This window comes from Talaromyces marneffei, chromosome 1 (assembly GCF_009556855.1).
Source record: "Talaromyces marneffei chromosome 1, complete sequence".
Lineage (NCBI taxonomy): Eukaryota > Fungi > Ascomycota > Eurotiomycetes > Eurotiales > Trichocomaceae > Talaromyces > Talaromyces marneffei.
In genome coordinates, this window is record NC_072348.1 from 3422314 (window position 1) to 3438603 (window position 16290).

General features: G+C 47.0%; 8 protein-coding genes across 8 annotated transcripts; 5 read left to right on the top strand and 3 right to left on the bottom strand.

Moving 5' to 3' along the window:
- Positions 1-1512: 1512 nt before the first annotated feature.
- Positions 1513-5676, top strand: EYB26_001276 (uncharacterized protein; the record flags this gene model as incomplete). The annotated part of the gene is made up of 12 exons (XM_054260587.1): positions 1513-1588; positions 1758-1799; positions 1864-1985; positions 2140-2220; positions 2282-2395; positions 2460-2510; positions 2569-2709; positions 2766-2813; positions 2865-2882; positions 2943-5190; positions 5246-5415; positions 5473-5676. 12 exons carry the CDS (start codon positions 1513-1515, stop codon positions 5674-5676), a joined length of 3315 nt encoding a protein of 1104 aa, XP_054116562.1.
- A 578-nt stretch (positions 5677-6254) lies between these two features.
- Positions 6255-7041, bottom strand: EYB26_001277 (uncharacterized protein; the record flags this gene model as incomplete). Its single annotated transcript, XM_054260588.1, has 2 exons — positions 6255-6409; positions 6471-7041. The coding sequence occupies 2 exons, from the start codon at positions 7039-7041 to the stop codon at positions 6255-6257; spliced, it is 726 nt and encodes a 241-aa protein (XP_054116563.1).
- Positions 7042-7463: 422 nt separating this feature from the next.
- Positions 7464-8429, top strand: EYB26_001278 (uncharacterized protein; the record flags this gene model as incomplete). The annotated part of the gene is made up of 2 exons (XM_054260589.1): positions 7464-8259; positions 8323-8429. 2 exons carry the CDS (start codon positions 7464-7466, stop codon positions 8427-8429), a joined length of 903 nt encoding a protein of 300 aa, XP_054116564.1.
- A 195-nt stretch (positions 8430-8624) lies between these two features.
- Positions 8625-9278, bottom strand: EYB26_001279 (uncharacterized protein; the record flags this gene model as incomplete). The annotated part of the gene is made up of 2 exons (XM_054260590.1): positions 8625-8717; positions 8796-9278. The coding sequence occupies 2 exons, from the start codon at positions 9276-9278 to the stop codon at positions 8625-8627; spliced, it is 576 nt and encodes a 191-aa protein (XP_054116565.1).
- Positions 9279-9495: 217 nt separating this feature from the next.
- On the top strand, positions 9496-10297 carry EYB26_001280 (uncharacterized protein; the record flags this gene model as incomplete). Its single annotated transcript, XM_054260591.1, has 4 exons — positions 9496-9583; positions 9677-9738; positions 9805-10135; positions 10203-10297. 4 exons carry the CDS (start codon positions 9496-9498, stop codon positions 10295-10297), a joined length of 576 nt encoding a protein of 191 aa, XP_054116566.1.
- A 265-nt stretch (positions 10298-10562) lies between these two features.
- On the bottom strand, positions 10563-13530 carry EYB26_001281 (uncharacterized protein; the record flags this gene model as incomplete). Its single annotated transcript, XM_054260592.1, has 2 exons — positions 10563-13186; positions 13263-13530. The coding sequence occupies 2 exons, from the start codon at positions 13528-13530 to the stop codon at positions 10563-10565; spliced, it is 2892 nt and encodes a 963-aa protein (XP_054116567.1).
- Positions 13531-14525: 995 nt separating this feature from the next.
- Positions 14526-15365, top strand: EYB26_001282 (uncharacterized protein; the record flags this gene model as incomplete). Its single annotated transcript, XM_054260593.1, has 1 exon — positions 14526-15365. The coding sequence occupies one exon, from the start codon at positions 14526-14528 to the stop codon at positions 15363-15365; it is 840 nt and encodes a 279-aa protein (XP_054116568.1).
- Positions 15366-15648: 283 nt separating this feature from the next.
- EYB26_001283 (uncharacterized protein) lies at positions 15649-16251 on the top strand (the record flags this gene model as incomplete). The annotated part of the gene is made up of 3 exons (XM_054260594.1): positions 15649-15672; positions 15735-16029; positions 16097-16251. 3 exons carry the CDS (start codon positions 15649-15651, stop codon positions 16249-16251), a joined length of 474 nt encoding a protein of 157 aa, XP_054116569.1.
- Positions 16252-16290: the final 39 nt, after the last annotated feature.

Consider the following 16290-nt stretch of genomic DNA (forward strand, 5'->3'; position numbering starts at 1 on the left):
TTGGTTGAACTGTTTCTTTCTGCCTGCATATTACCTTTTCATGCTTCTTGTAATCATTCTCTGTCTGGATCTCGATTCAGCATGCATATGTCTTTTGGCTTGTAATATCCACATTTCACATTCGCTCTATTTCATGTAACGTCTTTTTGCTTGGAGCAACGGCTGTGTGTACTTTTTCCGTTCTTCTTCTGTATTTGTGACCATATCCGCTTGGTTTCTTGATCATAGCTTGTCCACCGACAACCACTATTCTCATATATCTTTTTTCTTTCTTTTTGAGATCTTCCCTATCATCGACTTTGTGGATGAGGGTATCCGCAATGTCTCACAAAAGCGAAAATTTCTCTTTCTTCTCAAACTCTCCTGTATAGCGCAGAGGCAAGATGCGGATCCGAGCTTTCGCCAGAACAGCATTTTCCGAGTTCTCATCGTTTGTCTTCTTCTTGTTGTTGTTGTTGTCCTTCTCGATTCCCCCAGTGTATGCTCCTTCATCGGCGGAGAGTAGTCAAGCATCTAGTAGTTAGTTAACATACGAACCGAAAGAGTCTTTTATCTAATCAACCCACGCCACCAGTTAACTAACTAAGTTAAGTTAACTCGTTCACTAGCGACTACTAAGTGAAATAGCCTCGGCCCTCTAACCGTTGGCGTATTAGCCCCATATCGATCTGGGCAGAGTCGCATACTTATGTACTAAGTATAACCCCGAAGCAATTCACCCGAAAACGTGCGGCCCTCGCGGCTTCCAATTGGGCGGCCCAGCTCTGCAAGCTTCCTCTCCGCACGACACCCAGCCAATCAGGCCCCGCCCAGCGATGGATTTTGCTTCACAGGGCCCGGCAGAATAAGCTTCCAGTTTATACACAGTACAGAGGTCTATCGTCGAACGCTGTGTAGTTACGTATTGGCTTTGCTTTTGTCCCTCTACCCTGTGTTCACTGTCCACTGTCCGACTGCCCAGCCTAAAGCCCCGCACTGCAGGCCAGTCGTACGGAAAGAAGCAAAAAAAAGCAGCGCGGAAGTACCTGAGGCATCATTCCAACCGCGCCTGCCCGCCGAACGGAGGGGGGAAACGAGAAACCGAAAGCAAAAGGGAAGGAGCTGCCTGCCTGTTTTGCCTCGTGGCTTCTTACTTCGTTTCTCATTGTTGACTACCGCTGCAACTACTTCTTTCTTCTCTCTGTGAGTGCATGATCGCTGTCCACCATCTCTTCTTAATTCCTCTTCCCTATCGTTTCTCCGACTAACCTAAAGTAAGACGATCAATCAATTTCGCCCCTCGCTTCGAATCAGCTTCTTAGCAGGCAGGCTATCTGCTATCTGCTATCAGCTATCAGCTATCAGCCGTCACTGCACTGCACTGTACTGCGCTGTTTCGAACAACTCATGCATTACATCCTGGTGTGTATCGCTCGTTGTATCTAACAAGTCAATTCCATTCGCCGATTCTGTCTTCCTGTGAGTGTCTCGACCTTGTTCTCACTCTTGCTTTCTACCTGAAGAACCCTCAAAATGCATGAACACCTTACACTATGCACCTCGGGCTGCTTCCGCTCCGATTTGGTTCTTTCCTTCTATCAACGGCACCGTAACTAATCAGAACTAAGACAGAACGAGGGAAGCTTCACTTGACCTTTCACAAACTATCAACCTCATCGTGTTCGTCCGACCCACCTCGTCCCTGCGGTGATCGACTCTTTTTTTACCCCCGCTGTAAGGCTGCGTTACGGTCTGAGTCGCCATGTTCATATAAGAAGAGACGTCTAATTCTTCCGCCACATCACGCTCTCATTGCTCTGGTACGTACTACCGTCCAGATATGCCAGGAAGCTATGAACAATTCACTCACATCGATGATAATAGGTCAACAAACTTCCTACAGTGCCAACTTGAGAGAACACCTGATCCTACTCACCGGTGTGAACACAGCTACTCCACGACCAAAGATATTTCCCCCGCTGCTCCCCCGTGTAACATTTCAAGATGTACGTATTATTTGATGTCGGCTCCGGCATCGGAAGACTATGCGAATCTTACTTTTGCGACGATCTTCAAATCGCCCCTCTTGTTCTTCTCTCGCGGCCAATTCCGGCATTCTAGCTTGCCTTGCTCTCGATAGCTGACGTTCAGTAAAGGAAGTTCGGAAAACAGATTCAGCGCAGGCAACTCGATCTTCCCGAATATGCGGCTAGCTTTGTCAACTACAAAGCTTTGAAGAAGGTGAGACCTGCTTAAGTCGCTGGCTGGAAATCATTGCTAACCCTGGGGGCTTGCCGCACAGCTCATCAAACACCTGAGTGCTACCCCGACGATTGCAGCGCAGGGTGCTCCTCCGGCCGATCTTGATCCTCAGTCAGCCTTGCGCGCCAATAAAGAGGTGTTCTTCTTCCGTTTGGTGCGTAATTACTCTCCGTGCGGGACCGTTTAGGACGACATATTCATTTTCGTGGTATTTGTAGGAACGCGAGATCGAAAAGGTCAACGCATTTTATGTGCAAAAAGAGTTAGAGGTACAGAAGCATTCACCCGTTCATGTCCAACGGGAAGCTCAGGCTAAGATCATTATAGTTTTCTACACGGTTGAAGACGCTTTTGGATAAGAAACGTGTCGTGCAGTCTCGTGCCCATGCAGATAAAAAAGCACCGACGTACTTCGTCTCCCTATTCGAGGGTTTTTTGCAATTCGACAGTGACTTGAATAAGCTGCAGGTGGGTCGACATTTAGAAGAGTATGTCGATATTTCAATTCTAACGCCGTGAGACAGCAATTCGTGGAAATAAATGAAACTGCCGTTTCGAAGATCCTCAAAAAGGTTCGTCTTTTTTCAAATCCTATTGGCAAAACATAACTAACCTCTTTCTAGTGGGATAAAACATCAAAGGTACAGACTACTGGAAGATTCTTGCTCCCCTAGCCGAAAAAAAACTAACCAAGTCAACAGTCTCGAATGAAAGAACTGTATCTCCAACGCGCCGTGGAAGTCCAACCATGCTTCAATCGAGAAGTTCTCCGCGATCTATCAGACAGAGCAACTACGGTGCGATTGGATCTAGAAGCCTGGGCAGAGGGAGAGAATATCCGATTCGATGTTGCTCGTACAACAGAACGGACAGAAACAGAGTTGAAGGATGAAGACGAACAGACGGACCTTCAGGTCCTCCACATGGCGGCTGCTGGAAATATTACTGCACTACAAGAGTGGATCACGAAACTTAGGACTACCCCAGATGCTCGTGACCGAATAACTCGTTTGTTCTTGTCCGCCGTTACCGACTTTTCGGATGAGATTCTCGAGGCTATTCTAGAAAGCGGTCTCGTGGACCTACACGCAGAGGATGACATTAACGGACGCAATTGTCTCCACGAGGCAGCAATTTCGGGACAGACTTTTGTTTTCGAGGCTGGACTCAAGAATAACGTTGACATCTCCACGCCCGATGTCTACGGCAGGATTCCACTTCACTATGCTTGTATACATGGACGTGCGGATATGGTGCGAAAACTTCTTGCTGCCGCCCCTGATACGGTGAATAGTCTCGATCACGACAACTTCACACCTCTCATTCACAGTATCGTGCGAAATCGACTAGAATGTGCGGAACTGGTGCTTAACAACGAAGCGAGGATTAACCCTACTTCCGACACTGATCACATCCCTCTGAATCTTGCCTGTCAGTATGGAACTGTTGCCATTGCGGAAATACTGTTACAAAAGGGAGCTACTCTACTTCCAGACGCCGAGGGTCTTTATCCTCAGCACCTAGTCGCTCGCTCTGGCCGAGCTCCAGAGATGTTGGCATTACTCAAGAAGTACGGTGCGGATTTGGATCAGACCGACAAGCTCTATCAATGGACTCCGTTATTCCACGCCGCTAGTGAAGGTTGTGTGAGTTGTCTGCGTACCCTTCTTGAACTTGGTGTGGATACCTCTGTTCTAGACGAAAAAGGACTATCCGCCATGTACTACGCTGCCTGGGAAGGACATCTTGAATGTATGGCTCTACTCTGGTCGAAGCGAGACCCATCATTACCACATCGCCCTCTCGTCAGTCACCAGGTCGTACCTCAAATTGGTAGCACGACAACTGGTTACGATGGTTTCCGCACCGACACCGGCCCATCGGCGTTTAGTTCTGAAGGCCCCGATGGTATTCCTGATCTCGAACTTCCTCCTCCTATAATCCCACTACGGCGTTACGGCCATAACTTCCTAGACACCAAGGCTTTTGTTCAGATTTATTTCGACATATCCGAACGTGGGCCGATTGTTTTCGACCAGAGTGGACGGCATCCGGCTTCACGTCTTACCATGTCCTCTAAGCTCTCGGACGTGATCCCTCGCACCATCATGCTTCCCATCCAGGAAGATTCGCGGATTGTCACATTCCAGGTCGACACCCTGGAGAACTTTGTCATTGAATTCGAGATATTCCCTACCTTTGGCTCCAAGGTGATAGCAAAGACAGTGGCTCTTCCATCTCTCTTCTCCGCAGACAGTTCGAGTGCAGGAAGCTGCTCCCTGCCATTATTTGACCCAAGATTGCGCTCCATCGGTCAGATTCGCTTCGACTTTCAAGTCATCAAACCTTACTATGGCGACCCTCTGGAAATTACACATTTTGCTACCTACTGGAAAGCCACAAATGCAATTGATGCCGACCACAATGGCTTGATCACCGGCTCAAGTCTATCCGGGGACTATGTGCAGCTTTTTGTACAACTTACAAAGGACAGAAAACCTGTGCTTTATCCCATGTTCTCCATCAACCATTTCGGTATCGACATTCCCATTTGCACGATCACGTACGAACAGTTCACAAAAATTGCTCGGGAACGTGGTATCGACACTAAAGCAGTACTTGAAAGTCTGCACTCCAAGACGCCAAATGACATGGCTTCCATTCACAAACAGCTCGCAAACTCTTTCTTGTCTCTACAAGATGTTCTCTTGCATCTTCCTACCGGCATCCATGTCAATCTCACCGTTCTTTACCCATCACCCGCTGAAGAAAAGGAGCTCAGCTTAAGTTCCTTAGCGGATATCAACACCTTTGCGGACTGTATTCTTCATGTTGTTTTCGACCACGCCAGGGCATCGCGCGAGAAGAGCCCGGACTTTATGCGGTCGGTTGTCTTCACTTCGTATAACACCAATATCTGCACAGCTTTGAACTGGAAGCAACCCAATTGTAAGTGTCTTCTTTTTTTAGCTCTCACCATGTTGATGTAGCTCATTCTCTTCAGATCCGGTACTGCTGTGCAACGACCTGGGACAGATTGGAGACTTCACTCGAGAGGCCAGCACGTCCACCGCAATCGAGTCTGATGGTCACACATCCATGTCTATCAAGGAAGCCGCCCGTATTGCCCAATCTAACAATTTCATGGGTCTGATTTGTCGGTCTAGTTTATTGGTATGTCATGATGTATCCTCATTATACTGGAGTGGAAATGGACTAATGGCCATATAGAACGTTATGCCAGCCCTCATCGAAACAATCAAAGAGCAGGGTCTTGTGCTGATTGCCGACACCTCCGATGAATCAGGAAACCCGCCATTGAAAATAAATACCGCGAGAACGGCCACAGAATGGGCGTATAGGACACCAGAGGGCGTCAACGGTGTAATGAAAGCTACCGGAGTGCTTCGCTTTAACGAAAGTATCGATATGTGATAACGACTGACTGTAATACAGGAGGCTGAAGATGCTGGCTGAGGAGGAAAAGAAGTGAATTATTTCCTTGCAATCTAAATGATACCTATTGCCTTGTTTTTTTTTTCTCGATAGATGACGGAAGGGTGGCAGGGTGGCACATTTGCTAGCTTTTGCTTGTTTTTCCGTTTCTTACTACATAGTCAAATCATCTGGCGTGAATCAAGTTGTCATAGAACAATGAATTCATACCATTCGGCGTTTTTGAGGTTTTTGGTCTAATGTGCTGCATAACAATGTTGTGTTGGGAAGAGGTATGTAAATCTCTGTAGAATTTGCAATATGAGCATGATCTTTGTATTTGATCTTTCTATCTAAAATACATGTAAATTGAGTGCGCAGCTAGGTAATATAAACATGATAGGGCCTCCTTCAAATCCAATATCTATTTCAGTGGTATTTCGTTCCGTATTTATGTTGGTGGTCAGATGAACAAACATGAAAAAAAGAGGTGGTACAATGTAGGCTAAAACGGAACACGGCGTATAAAATCAATGCAGATTGGGAGATTGGTCAGTGACTGAGTGAGTGAGAGCAACTTATTTGGCAGCCTTGGAAGTCTTTTTGCCGATATTCCAACCCCAGCTTCGCAGGGTTTTGACGACTTTGGGTGTCACAGCGGCTGTGAGCGGGACCCGGAAGAATATGAAGCTTTTGTGAACTGCGTATGCTATTGCGAGTTGTGTCCATATACCTATACATGTAATCAGCAAGGATAAATCATACCACTTCTTTAAGGGGAAGGAGAATCATACTTGCTCCTTCGTCAGTAATCTTTCCCCCAGCTTCAGTACCACCAGCAGCATCAGTCTCCCCCTCTATCGTCGCCCTCTCAATCGGCACAACGGAATAAAACAACTTCTTCGCCTCCTCAACAACCAAATGCTCATAATACCCAATTCGTTCAACGCCGAATAATCGAACAGCCGCAAAACAGAATGGAAAGTCGAGCGCGGAGAGGGCGAGGTAGACGCCTAGTGCTGACCAGCCGTATTCGCGAGAAAGGGTCTTCATGCGCTGGGAGAAGGATTGGGCTTGTTGTTTTGTTTGTTGTTGATTTTGGGTATGAGATTGGTGGTGTGCTGTTTCATTTGTGCTGGTGGAGGATGAGAAGCGTTTTTGTTTTGGTAGGGTTTGATTGATTGGTTTCCAGGTATGTAGTGAAGGTCTTGATTGACCGAGTTTTCTCGAGGATTGAGAGAACTGCTGTGATGCAATAGTGCGCTGTTGCTTGTGGAGAAGTGGTTGCCGCATTAGAGACCTTGTGGTCATTGACTGTGCCTGTTGTCGCAACAGTCGTGAAATGGTTAGAGCGACTGGCGTCATATTGTGGGTTCGAGATGGTGATTAAGAATTAATACAAGTCAAAATACTGATACAGATATCTGAGAAGCAAAAAATGCGGTCAAATTGATAGAAAGTGCCTCGTCTGGCGTGCAGTCATGTTGTGGTATCACTGTTATTATATATGGTGATGATGGAATGTCTTCCAGGATCTTCTGAGGAATTAAAAATTATCTCCGGCCACCGAAACGCCGGCACCGGGCAAGCCGGTACTTTACGCCCTCAATACGATAATTACAATACAACGCTAATTTATGAACTAGACCTTTTCTGATCTGACTGGACTTTACATGGATGATTATTTTATCCAGCAGCCATCACCTCCGTCGCGGACAACGCAATCAATCGACCATTGATTGATACACCACGTATCCTCAATCGATCTATAGAATAGACAAAGGAGGATGCCTCCAAGGCTCCCGTCCGAGGCCTTCTGCCTCAACCGGTCCAGCTGGACTGCCCAATTTCTCCTCGACACAACTACCAAACGCTTCTTCGGCATCAGATCTCTCACTCCCCCCAAACACACCAACCACAATGCCGGCCCCGGCCTTCCTCTCCTCAAATCCACACCGCAAGCTGCCCTTGAACGCCGATTGAAGGCAAACACAATGCCGCTACGAACAGGACTGTTGGCAATCAAGAAGGGTATGACCGGTCTATACGACCCTGAGACCGGGAAACGTACGCCCTGCACTGTCCTTCAGCTCGATCGATGCCAGGTTGTTTCTCACAAGACAATGGATAAACATGGATACTTTGCGGTGCAAGTCGGTGCCGGATTCAAGAAGCCGCAACGATTGACAAAGGCATTGCTGGGTCATTTCTCGGTGAATGAAATCGCGCCCAAGAGATATGTACATGAGTTTCGAGTGAAGGACCAAAGTGGACTGCTAGAAATTGGTAGCACATTGTCCGCAGATTGGTTTCAGGTGGGACAATTTGTTGATGCGCGCTCGAATACAAAGGGTAAAGGCTTTGCGGGTGTCATGAAGAGGCACGGTTTCCATGGTCAGGATAGGAGTCACGGTGTCAGTTTGACCCATCGTTCAATGGGTTCTGCTGGTCCTAGTCAAGGTGGTGGTTCTCGTGTCTATCCCGGAAAGAAGATGGCGGGAAATATGGGGAACGTGCAGAATACTCTGCAGAATCTAAAGGTCCTGGAAGTGGACCCCGTGAATGGTATTATTGTTGTCAATGGTATGTCTGCCTTTTGCCATTTTTGTACGCTTCAGAGAATTTCCATTTCTAACTTTGTTACAGGTTCCGTCAGCGGGCCCAAAGGTTGTCTCGTCCAGCTCCAAGATGCGCTCAAGAAGCCGTGGCCGACTATCGAGTCCACGCCTCAACCGGAAACTGTGAACCAATGATTCATAGGATATCACTTTTAATTTCATATCTTTAAAATGTACTATTATACAATGTATTTTGAGGTGGGCGTCGGGCTTTTAAGAACTCATTTTTTGGAGCATGCTCTCGGTTCATTACCCTTATTGGTACAGTAACTCGTTTCGAATCCACGAGTGTAGCGCTAAATGTTGTATGGCTTTTTCTTCTCATAATGCTTAATCGGACGGGTTAAATGGATCTTGATCCGACTCCAGTAATTGGATGACTTTTCCATCCTCGGTCTCCAGACTCCACGACTCTGTGCGGAACTGTCGTGAGAACATATATTAGCAGCTTTTCATAGTCCTATAATGACAAACTATAATAGGTACCAAAGAGAAACTTACATAACTTGTCCGGTCAGGTCTAATACTCTTGAATCTCATCTTTCCCTTTGACTTTGTCCCCTTGACCCAATAAGATATATCAATCCGTCCATGCAATTGATCCATCGTCCCACTGATCCAAGGAATCTTGTGAGCAAAGTAAATCTCATCCCCTAAAATCTCACGAGCCTGCTTCGAAGTCCTCAGCGCATATAGCGTACTGCTTACAACGCTAGACGATGACTTTTGATAATTGAAGATACCAAACATGGCGGCGCCGACGAGAACGGCGAATATGGGTAATGTTCGAGCCCATCGGAACTGTGATTCTAGAGCTGGTAGTTCTCTATCGGCGCGACGGTCGAGGAGGGGTCCTGAGTTGGCTGATGGTGCTGGGATTAATGAGCGTCGTTGATTTCGAAATGGGCTGGCATGTTTCAATAGCGCGACGCGGCGGACGGAGGCTCGCAATGCCCCTGGAAGAAGGACTCTTGCAGGATTCATTGGGTATGCAATCGAATTTTTTGTCTGTTGAGGATGGATATATGTGGTTGCAGACGTTGACGGTTGTAAGGTGGGCGATGAATTTGACGGTCAATTGGAAGGGTATGCGGAGACACTGGCTTGGCGTTCCGGACCGGATAGCTAAGTCTTCCAGCATTCATCATCAGATGTTAATGTTGCCTACTCTTTCACATTTCCATTCTTTTACAGCTGCAGTATGACTGCGACTCTGAGAAGAACGTTTCGCTATCCGGGCGAAGATGACAGTTATGGCGGTGAAACTAGGGAAGAATTAGATGAACAAGGTCAGATTTCCCGGCCATTCTTATACCAGCCCTACGATAATATCATATCTATATATAGCCTCATGGAATGGAAACATGCTAATTTCGATATAGAGCAGGAGGACATTATCAAGAACCTACAACAAAAGAATGAGATGGATAACAGGTTCTACCAAGTACAAATCCACCAAACCACACGAGACTCCAACTCAAACATGCTCTGACCAGAGACACATCAACAGAGAGTATTCGCTGTGATGCCCCTCGTTGGCATAATCGCTTATATCCCCGGATTATTCTCATCGTCAGCAACGGCCGGTCAGAGGTTGATCTATACCATATGCATACTATCCCTTTCAGCCACAGCGTATATCATGCAAAGCAATGCTTTCTCCGTACGGATGGATAGCGCAAGACCCATACTAGCGACGACAGACCGAAATACATGGCCACCGAAAGCCCTCAGCGAGGAAAATAGGAGGTACCTCATGCTTGCCAATTCGTTCCTGTGTGCTCTACTAGCTCTGGGATCCTTGTATACAGTCGATATGGTGCTGTATCTCCTTCCAGTTGGTAAGTTTTTTATTTCATTCATAGCAATTACTAAACCTGTCAAATATTGAACTAGATTGTTGTATAGTTTTCCTAGCCATCATATCCCTGGCTAGACGAGTCATCACCGAAGTGGATGTCGGGGAGCTTGAGAAGCTCCAGTACGAATATAAAGGGGCATAGGCAAGGTATAACTCTCTTTATGGCTAGAGTCTAGTACAAAGCTGCTGATATAAACGGAATACGGTCAAGCATCAGCTAGGCAATAACGTCAAGATTTGAGAGTGATCTGTCAGTCTGCTATCTAGAACTATATGCCAGTAGGCTCGAATGAACATTGTTGGCCTATGGACCATCAAAAAGCGAGGTGATTCCTAGCTAGCTCGAATTGCCATAACAAGCGATGATTTCCCAACACGACAACGTATTCAAATTCCATCCGAGAGATCTAGATCTGAATCCTCGCAATGGTTTGCAATCCTTGCGGTTCTCCGTCGCTTCTCACATCACCATCCTTAGGATGATGATCTGTTTCCGAAACGCGCGGTAGATTCCTTCCTCTACGCCATACCTTAAAGTCGTCGTCTTTCTCGCCGCGACGCCTTTTCTTCTTCGGGTTTTCAGGAGTCGGCAAGGGTTCATTATGAAATGGAAGAATATCGGATGTGATGATTGTGGTAGTGTTGAGGTTAGGCAGATCCCTGTATTTTTGTGCTATTGCTTGCATGTGATGTTGGCCAAGTCTTAAGCAGGCGATGAGTTTGCCTTTCTTTTTCTGAGGGCGAGATTTGCTTTGGACCACTGGTATATGATTTACTGCACGTGGAAGAGCTTCGTTCTCACCGCCGTTAGTCGTTTGTAATAGACCTGGGTCTGTACCATATGATGCGTAGCCATCGGTGGTAGTATTCTGAGTGATATCTATTGCAGATAGTCCATTTCTAGAAAGGATCTCAAATCGAATTGCAGTAGCATCTCGGAACATTTCTTCCTCACTCCTCAGCAAGCCATGCACGGCACTTGATTGAGTCAGTTGATGTACTCTTGCAGCAAGCCCGGGTAGGTGGACTGAAGGGCCATAGATATCAAAACTATGGGACGGTGCAGCGGGCGGTCCACCGAGGGCTGGGTCAATCGGAATACCATCGTGAAATGTGGGTTCTGTAGTCAGGTAGCGATTCTGCACAGGCTGTTGAACAAATAAGCCATCATCGTCTCGGACTGCGAAAGGTTCTTGCATCTTCGCTTTCTCTGCTTCTGCTTGGTGTTTCTGTAACCGCCGGGTTGAGTCAGCAGTACCGTCCCCAACTTTCTTCAACCAGCCTATATTTGAGTGACTGAAATTGACAAGAGCTTCGACACTTCGTGGATCAGCGATTTTCTTCGTATCATGGCCCAGTGCCAGACCCTTCGGTTCGTATGGTTGTGTAGTGAACTTTCGGCGACATGAACCGCAACTACATATCTTTCGACACCTTGGGCATTCCCAGTGATATATTTGCATTGGTTCAAGAGGTTTAATCTCGAATGCCCTGAAGAGACTACCATAACAGTAGTGCACCGAGCAAATCCAACAGGATGCAAGCTTCCAAGTAGGCTCAAGAGCTTTGCATATGTGACACCTTGCTTGTTCTTTGGATAACTTGTCCCGAAGGTGGACCTTCCTCTTCTTCACGCGCTGTTCGTCGCCGCTGCCTTGGTCATCCTCATCATCTTGAGTATCGAATCCTTCTCTTTCATCGAATGTATGTTTCGTAATGTCGACCCAGGGTCTTCTCTTCAACTCTAATTGACAAACTTCAGCCAATGTTCTGTGACCCAGATGCGTACGTTCGGTAGTAAGAGATGCGTATTTATCCTCTTCTAGGTTTTGCAACCTGCAGATTTGTTTCCCCCATGATTCGTGCTTCTGAACCAGTTCCTGCCATGGAAATTGCTCGACCCATTGGAGTTTAGAGATACAGCCACAGCTCCTACCCATTGCATAACATTCCATACACACATCGTAACAATCATCTTCACCATTCGCAAACTTCCCCACACAATGTGGGCATGTCAAAAACCGATTGAAAATGTTGCATCGACAATAAGAACAAGTGACGTTGCTATCATAGGGCAGAAATTCCGCCTGTTTCTCTTCACGAAACTCATTCGAAAAGCTTTCAGAGAGCATGATGGCTGTAAACATTGCGAAGAGTTTTCTAAAGTCCTTTTGCAGCTGGCGGACTTTAGACGTCTTGTTGTTGAGCCTCTCAGCGGCAGCGAGAAGTCCTGAATACTTGTCCAATGTGAAGTAGATGATTGCTTTGTTTTTATATTGCTCATCTCGACAAACAGTCCTGGCTCGTGGAAGCGCCTCTTCTAACGCCAACTCCAATGTTTCCACAGTCGTACGATTCCACGCAACCTTCATCGTCCGAGTGCCCCGATTCCAGACCTGGTGCGGAGCCAAAGGGGGTATAAGTATGAAGTCGCCCACTCTTTGCTCGATAACGTAGGTCGTAAATGGGGCTGCCTTCCAAGCACTAATTTGCGCAAAATGATCCTCGAGGTCGATGTCATGACCGAGGATGGAGGACCAGTATTCGGATACTAGATGATGGTCCTTGGTCTCAGTCATGAACCAGATCGAAGACCCAGGCTTTGTCCGTTTACCATGCTCAAACGCCCCAGTTGAGGTTTCCACCATTATGTTATGGCCAAGAGTCGCGCACATTTCTTGATGGCAAGGAGTATATGTTCCTTCATGGCCGATATAGCACATGAGATTTTCAGCTCGCATTGGGCCCGGAAGACTGCTCATAAGGTCGCCAGCTTTTGCAAAGTCCTGAGACACGGCTTTTGGGTCCAGTGTTGATTCATTCATGTAGAACAGAAAGGGTGGTATTATGTCCTTCAGCTTTTCATGCCAAACGTCGGGGCAATTGATGTCCTTGAGATAAATCCGCTGGCACGTCGGTTCAGTAAAGTTTTGAGGTGTTATTTTGTCGGTTAACATAGGCATATTGTTGAGATAATGTCCAATTGAAAGAGGTATGTTGGTCTTTGCAGTGAGGTTTCTCGCATTCTCCGCTACAAATTCCAGTTAAGTTAGATACACCTTAGAACTATAACGTAGAAAAAAATCAGGAAGGAACATATTTCTTACCTTTCGAAGCAAGATTGTCCCTCAGCCATTGTTCTGCAAAAATCCACTTTTCAAATCTACTATCGTAGCCCTCCACGACCAGAGGCCTCCCCGCGATTATCACATGCAAACGAACGAGTTTCTCAAAGTTCTCCAATCCTTGCTCATAGACCGCGTCGCAAGGTATTCTAACAACCCATTCAAAGTTCGGCATCGATTCGACCAGCGCGGGCACATCGATGTTCGGGTGGATCGGCTCGAAGGCTGCCTGTGGCCGCTGGGCTGGCATGATGACGCTTCGCCTGTGTCTCTCCAGCAAACCAAAATTCGGTCAATCAATCGACATAGAGGCGATCGCATTTATGCAATTAAGAAATGCAGGCCAAATGCGAGGTCTTGGAGAAGCGACAAGGGCGTAGGAGAGCTTGTCGCAATTCGAGGTTGTTGGCGGTTCAGTTTTGGACTAGGTTGAAGGTGCGTCGTCACCCCTGACTGTTAAGCTGGCGCAGCGATACATGTTGCGAGGAGGTGAAAGATTGAGCAATGGTGAAGTCTAAACAGAAGGAGCGATGAATAGAGCAGAGGCTTGTTGGAGACGGCCAATCTCCTGTAAGCTGCGGAGAGAGACCCACCCAATCGTGAAGTAATTTAAGACGGCCGCTACGGAAAATCAACTTCATCATCAATTTTGACTTTGTCGAGGTGTTTATCTATTACCCGTGACAATGAAGCTATGTCCTTGATAAGGTGACTAGTTCATTTTCTATCCTCACGATTAAGTGGAGGTCGATCAATCTGAGCAATTGGACTCGAGATTAAACATTCAAACAAGCTACGATGCCCCTCCTGGCCAAGCACATGCAAATGAGGACTCCTTTACTGAATGCAGTGCAAACGCTGCGCTTACAAACGACGCGATGTCCTACAAACTTATTTTATCAGAACAGATACTCTGCCGCAGTTGTTGCCCGCTTTCATTGTACTTCAGATCATCGTTGCTCGAGATTACCGAGCTTCGAAGCCCAGAGATCCAACAGGCCGAATACCATTGCGAAAATACAGACACGGGCTCTCCGTCAGTCTTCATACAATAATTCAACAGTACAATCAACAGCATCTGCGCCAACAGTGTATTCTCCTCCCCAAACCGGCCTCATCTCCTACTTGCCCCAGTCTTGGATACCGTATGCCGAACTCATACGTCTGGATAAACCTACCGGAACGTACTATCTCTTTTTCCCATGCTTATTCTCGACATTGCTTGCTGCTCCGCTAGCCGCACCAATGGCCTCTCCCCCCGAAATACTCGCATACTCAGGGCTTTTCTTCAGTGGTGCGTTAATCATGCGCGGGGCAGGTTGCACGATCAACGATCTTTGGGATAAGGATTTTGATCCTCACGTAACGCGCACGAGATTCCGACCTATTGCACGAGGCGCAGTGACTCCTGAAAAGGCCATTGTGTTCACCGGATTCCAGCTTCTAGCAGGCCTAGGAATACTTCTTCAATTTCCTCTGCAGTGCTTATATTATGGAGTTCCCAGCCTGGTATTTGTCGCAACATATCCGCTGGCCAAAAGAGTTACAAACTACCCCCAAGCCGTTCTTGGATTGACATTCTCGTGGGGTGCTGTCATGGGCTTCCCGGCTCTCGGTGTGGATATATTGAGCAATACCGATGCTCTACTATCTGCTGCGGCTCTTTATAGCAGCTGCGTCGCCTGGACTGTGTTATATGACATGATATATGCGCATATGGACATCAAGGACGATGCAGCCGCCGGTATCAAGTCTATTGCTTTACGACATGAACATAACACTAAGACAGTCCTTTCGGGGCTGGCTGTTACTCAGGTATCCCTTCTTGCACTTGCTGGTTGGGCTGCTGGTGCCGGACCGATATACTTCGCAGGCACTTGCGGGAGTGCCGTTTTGTCACTGGGGATTATGATTTGGAGGGTGCGCCTAAAGGATGTCAAGAACTGCTGGTGGTGGTTCAAGAATGGTTGTTGGATCACCGGTGGAGGTATAGCATTAGGTTTGGCTGGAGAGTATCTTGCGCAGTATCTGGGGTACTATCAACTCGAGGATGTGACGAAAGAGGTTACGGTGGCGCACTCCTAGACTCATGGTTTTGTGTAATTCACTTGTAAGATACGAGCATTAGTGTACATGGAAAGGTTGGCATAGCATCTACTATTAATTATTTGACATGATGAGGTCGCATCGCACGGCGCACCTAATCCGATGCCAAGCATCGCCGTAGCTCTTCCGATGCGGGCTGGCGGAGGCAAAAAAGCTTACCGTACTTAACTGCCTTATCTCATTCAAGATTAATAATCCCGACTTTCAAAGTTCGAAAAATAAAACTCACTCGAGCTTTCAATTCTAAAGGAATCTTTACACAATGCTCTCGAGATTCGCTTTACGGGTGCGTATCCGAGACCACCCAGTCGTTTGTAAGCTCGTTCGACTTAAACTGACTCATCATAGCAGCCAACTCGCGCCGTCACGGCAGCGAGAACAACAATCAGAGCCCCTACTCCATGGTCTCTAGTATCCTCGAGTCCCGCAGCTCTTCAATTCCGTCGTCTCCTATCCACCGAAACCAGAGCCGCCATCGACAAGGCCGTTGAATCGGCACCCGTCGTGTTATTCATGAAAGGAACCCCCGAAACACCACAATGCGGATTCTCGCGAGCAACCATACAGATTTTGGGATTGCAGGGAGTTGATCCGAAGAAATTCACGGCGTTTAATGTTTTGGAAGATCCTGAACTTCGGCAAGGTATGCACGCACCTATGTGCTTGTAAAGGTTTATGAGTCATTGACTGACGTTTTATACTTGATGCAGGAATCAAAGAGTACTCCGACTGGCCGACGATACCCCAACTCTATGTCGACAAGGAATTCGTGGGTGGTTGCGATATCCTGATGTCTATGCATCAGAATGGAGAACTGGCAAAATTGCTCGAAGAGAAGAACGTCCTCGTTGCGGCTGAAGAGTAAATCAGATCGAGATATTCATGTATACAAAGCAAATATCAT